The 4,974-nt window shown below is 47.0% G+C and overlaps 1 protein-coding gene across 1 annotated transcript; it reads right to left on the bottom strand.

Annotated features, from left to right (window-relative positions):
* Positions 1–229: 229 nt before the first annotated feature.
* On the bottom strand, positions 230–4,605 carry LOC119339295 (BTB/POZ and MATH domain-containing protein 1-like). Its single transcript, XM_037611409.1, has 4 exons — positions 4,410–4,605; positions 3,756–4,127; positions 2,641–2,647; positions 230–479 (listed from the first exon to the last, which is right to left on the bottom strand). The coding sequence occupies exons 1-4, from the start codon at positions 4,603–4,605 to the stop codon at positions 230–232; spliced, it is 825 nt and encodes a 274-aa protein (XP_037467306.1).
* Positions 4,606–4,974: the final 369 nt, after the last annotated feature.

Raw genomic sequence — 4,974 nt, 5'->3', positions numbered from 1 at the left:
AGATTTCCTTTTCATATAAACCTCTAATTAATTCTCCGATTTCATTAACAACGCAAAGCACATTGCAACTGTCTTAGAGATGACAAGCTCATAGCACATATAGATAGACATTGGGCCATCGAAATTGCTTCCTTTGCAGGGAAGGGCCGGCATAATTTTCTACTGCATAGTATGCATATGGGACAAACGCATATGCGTTCTCAAATAATCTTGGTACTCTGGCTCACGGCTACGCTTCTGCATTCCTCCCATGGGCAGACTTGAGAAGCTCAGTTAGCACCAAAGGGCAGCTTGCCTCCAGGTGCTTATACCCCTCCGTTGCCAGGACAGCGTCAAGAACTTCAGGAGTGCTGACAATGAACTTGACGCACTTGGCCTTGAGCCGTGAACAATTGTGTTGCTGGGCCAAGGCCAGAGTTGTTGCTGCCGTGTCCACTGTGATGCCACCAGAGAGCTTGGCCTCGCATATCAGCTTGAGCCTGTCTAAAAGAAAGAGCAAACTGTACTCGTCATCCAACTTGTTCCTCCAGTGCCGAAAAAAGTGGATCTCGCTCCCGTGCGACTCCATCGAGTCGCACCGGGGCGTTCCAGTCCGGCGGCCCAGGGCCTCCATCGGCTCCTCTCCCCTCACCGCCGCCGGAGGGCGTCGCCGGGCAAAGCCTGGCCGGCGCCGGCGGCGGTGAGGCCATCAGAAGACACAAAGTGGACGATTTCTGGTGGACTCGTAACTTGGCGGCGGTGGCCTCCGGCAGGCTAGCCGCTGCGCCCTGCCGCCTGCGATTCTGCGAGCTGCGCAGCCTCCTATGCCACCTCGTCTGGAGCGCATGGCGGCGCAACGGAGCATGTTCTTGCTGTCCGGGGCGTGCAATGGCTGGATGGCCAACTTCGGTTCCTGTCAGGCATGCAGCCGATGGGTGGCAAGAGGGTTACAGACACCATAGGCCCCTTCTGCTGGTCCATTGATCAAAACAGGGCATGCCGGCGAGCCAGCATGGTTGTGAGATCTGGTGGGCTTGCGGGTGGCGATGCGGATCTGATCGGCCAGGCGGTGGTGGTTGTAGAGTGCTACAGTCACCTCCTGTGGCTCCACGGAAGCGGTTATCACCGGAAGATCTTCATGAGAGTTCGTCTCTTCAGACCCGGTGATTGACCTCGGCGGTGAGATTCAAACTACAGATGATGGCTTGACACAGAGGGGTGGTTGTGCAGCGGTGACGATCGCAAATCGCATTTAGCTGCTGAGATTGCGGAAAAGTGGTGGCGACAACACAAGTGACTACGATTGTGGTGCTACTCAGGTACCCGGTCTCGAGCTCCGGGGTGAAAGCTCAGGTCTGAACCGAGTTGGTTATGCCTGGCAATGGCGATGTTTTATTTACGTCATTACCTTGTTGAAGGCATTGCTTGGATATGCTCAGATTAAATCTTCAGAGTGAAAACTTAGATTCTGGACTTGGTCGTTGTATCCGGTGACGGTGGCACGTGAGCGCCACTCTCTTCTTGAAGGCGTTACTGTTGAAGAATCTCGTTGTCCATTTGGTGTCATAAAATGGTTGGTGCGGATATGATCATTGTTGCAGTTTACCGATCGTGTATCTGATTGCTTTGGGGTTATTTTCTTTTTTCTTCGCCTACACACAACATAGCTTTGGTCTTATATGACTTTGCTAATCGTCAGCGTGTTTTTTTTGTGTGTGTGTGTTGGTGTTGACTGTGTGCATCTTAGCTATGCAGAGGCCGGATGTGTGTTCATCATGTCTTGTATCCTCTTGATGCTTCATATTGAGCAAATAAAATCCACCATTTGTCGAAAAATCAGCTTGAGCCTGTCCACTCCATACAGTGGCGGCGCCAGGAATTGCTGGCTGGGTATTCACCCAATTTTTTTTTTACTCTAAATGCAATATATGACCAAATAGTACGAGAATTTCAATATCTAAACCAAATAGTGCGGCTATTGCAATATATGAACAAAATAGTACGCCATAATGACAATAGAATTTTTTGGATGTGTCAAACCATAATAATTATAAAAAAAACATGGATACAAAAGTACCTTTTGATTGATAAAATGATGATATGATTGATATCCGACCTTACAATATAACTTTGCGGTTGCCTTTCTGGAAACGATTGATGACATCCTCGTCCTTTACTTGATTGAAAAATTCTCCCTCAACAAATGTAACCAAACAATTGGTTAAGTAATCATCACCCATTTTGCTCCTTAGCTTATTCTTCACATAATTCATTGAAGAGAATACCCTTTCAACACTAGCAGTAGCAACTGGCAGAATCAATACCAACTTAAGAAGCTTGTAAACAATATGATATTGTTCATGCTTGTTTGTCTCTACAAGCATAACTGAAAGTTGACACAGATTCTTTAAGTTTTGAAACCTTTCATCTCTACGCACATGAGTAACATACATGTTTAGTTGCCATGGAAGTCTTGCCAGTTCATCACTTGTGAAATCATTAGCATAAAATTTTGTAGCAAGCCTAACCAACCTCTCCTGATCATAAGCAGCAAATAGACGAAGTGGACAAAATGCTGCCATGCAAGAAAGTAGCTCTGTGTTTACCTCATCAAATCTGCCATTGAGTTCACTTATTTGCCTATCAATGACAGCCACAAACATATCAACTTTGAAACGGTGGTAATTCATCGCACCATTACATAAACCCCTTTTAGGCCGGCCAACGGGAAAGTAACGACCCTTCATATCAACAACTTTGATCTTATGCTTTGTACAAAAACATGTGACCTTTGTGAGAAAATCATCCCATCCAGCGTCGGTCCTCAAACACTCCAAGTGATACTTTGTGACATCAACAAGCTCAATAGCATGAACAATATCTTCATCTTGCTTTTGCAAAGCTCTACACAGCTCATCCGTGTATCCAAATATTTCTTGCATCAAGTGTGCTATGAAAACAAACTCAAATGATCGAAATGGTGTCAATATAGTTAGAGCCGCTTGGGCCTCCGCACCATGATACTCGTCTCCAATCTTGATGAGGACTCGTCGTAGTGCACCATACATAGAGATGACATGGTTCACGGTTTTGAAGTGAGAGCCCCAACGTGTATCACATGGCCTTCCCAAACCCATTTCCTGATTCAGCCCAGTCCCTGTTTCCACTTCTTCCAATTCCAATGCATCAATGAGTTCCTCGGCCTGAGCTATCCGAAGCATTCTCATCTTTTTACAAGACATGCTAAGAGCATTTAACAAGTGTGCAAGTTGCTGAAAGAACCAAGTGCAATCACCACTCTCCTTAGCAACAGCAACAAGAGTTAACTGTAGTTGATGAGCAAAACAATGAACATAATAGGCAGAAGGGGACTCATCCATAATCAGTTTTTTTAGGCCATTAACATTACCTTTCATGTTACTAGCTCCATCATATCCTTGCCCACGAACCATTGCAAAGGTCAAATTGTGTGTCATAAGCAGTTTCTGAATTGCAGCTTTAAGTGTCAAAGAGCTAGTATCTTCAACATGAGCAAGACCAAGAAATCTGACAACCGCCCTTCCTTTCTTTTCAACATAACGCAAGCAAACAGCCAACTGTTCATTCTGATACACATCACTAGACTCATCTTCAAGTATTGCAAAATGACCACCATCAAGTTCTTCAATGATTAGTTTAGTAGTCTCCTCTGCGCAATTTTTTATCACCTCTTGTTGTATATCATGGTGAGTCATCTTGCAGTTTTGTGGAGCATTCTTGAGAACAACCCTGTCAACCTCCATACCTGTCAGCGGCTGCCAGCAGATGCTGAGCCATCACCGTCGACGCCTCCTCCTGCTTTTCTAGTTTAGGGATCGTGTCAGTGTAGATGAAGTGGAGCATGGCTCCGATTTCTTCCGGCTCCATGTCCATGATCTCGACACGCCGCGAGCTCTTCTCTTTCATTTCTCCAAAGAACTGGGCCTTGGAAGCAGGAGACCTGGCGGCGAGTATGTTCTTGTGCGCATGAAATGACTCCTGGCATACAAGGAACGTGACATCGGATCCCATCTTGCTCTGCAGGATCTCGCCGAGGTGCTGGTGCAGGTTGGAGGATGGCACGGGAACCTCTTCAGCTGGGATCCTTGGTACCAGTAAGGGCTTGAGTACTGCGATGGCGCACTATATGGTCAAAGTATCATCCTTGAGATAACCTTCCAATTCATCTCTACGCCTGAGAAACACGAGATCCTGGCAGCATTCACCGGGGTAAGAGAAGATTCCTGCCGCACTACACTCTTGAGATGTTTCAAGCTTCCGGCTCGAAAGTACTAGCCGACAGGCGAGGCTCGCTTCCACCCTGGATTCACGGGGTTTACTGCAACAAGAAAATCACAGTGACACCCACAACTTGTTGTTGTCCGTGCTTCGCTTCAAAGCAGGATAGATACGGACTTCCCACTCGTACCCATTGACGGTCCATCTGGATGGGATGTAATTGCAACTATCGCTCTTCATGTGCTCTGTGGCGGATGGAATGTAAGTGCAACTACCGCTCTTCATGTGCTCTGTGGCGCTGAAGCCTTGGATCTTGAGCAGCTGCACCAGGCGCGCGGCATGGGTGACATTTGTCGAGGCATCTTCCATGGTGAAGGTGGATGTAGAAGGAGCAAGGTTGGGAATGGCTCTAGAGAAAGTGGAGCACTACAATTTATGCATGAGGGGACTACTTTGGGAACCGGCGACCACTCGGGGTACGCACTGCATGGATTGACGTTTGATTAATCGAATGCAGAGCAACAGCAGCCGCAGTAATTACACGACTTGTGCGCTTCCACACGTTTGGACTGTGGAGAGCCTTCCTCGATCATAAGCGCCGCTCCGTCTTCGCCGGTTTCACGTACTACCACCAGGAGTAGTGTTACTCATGTTAGAGTAAAACGAGATTGGAAGCGAAAGGACAATCAGTCCTGGTTTCCATTGATTCTCAAGTATATATACATCTGGAAGAGGTGG

The sequence above is a fragment of the Triticum dicoccoides genome, chromosome 7B, assembly GCF_002162155.2.
Source record: "Triticum dicoccoides isolate Atlit2015 ecotype Zavitan chromosome 7B, WEW_v2.0, whole genome shotgun sequence".
Classification (NCBI taxonomy): domain Eukaryota; kingdom Viridiplantae; phylum Streptophyta; class Magnoliopsida; order Poales; family Poaceae; genus Triticum; species Triticum dicoccoides.
The sequence above is the reverse complement of the archived record's forward strand: the minus strand, read 5'-3'. Positions and strand labels throughout refer to the sequence as shown.

What these genes read in the sequence shown, in the direction of transcription:
- LOC119339295 (XM_037611409.1), bottom strand. Translation starts at nt 4,605, where the DNA reads ATGGAAGATGCCTCGACAAATGTCACCCATGCCGCGCGCCTGGTGCAG. An exon ending in TGGGTACGAGTGGGAAGTCC is followed by an intron (nt 4,128 to 4,409) that starts GTATCTATCCTG and finishes GCGCCATCGCAG; the next exon opens with TACTCAAGCCCTTACTGGTA.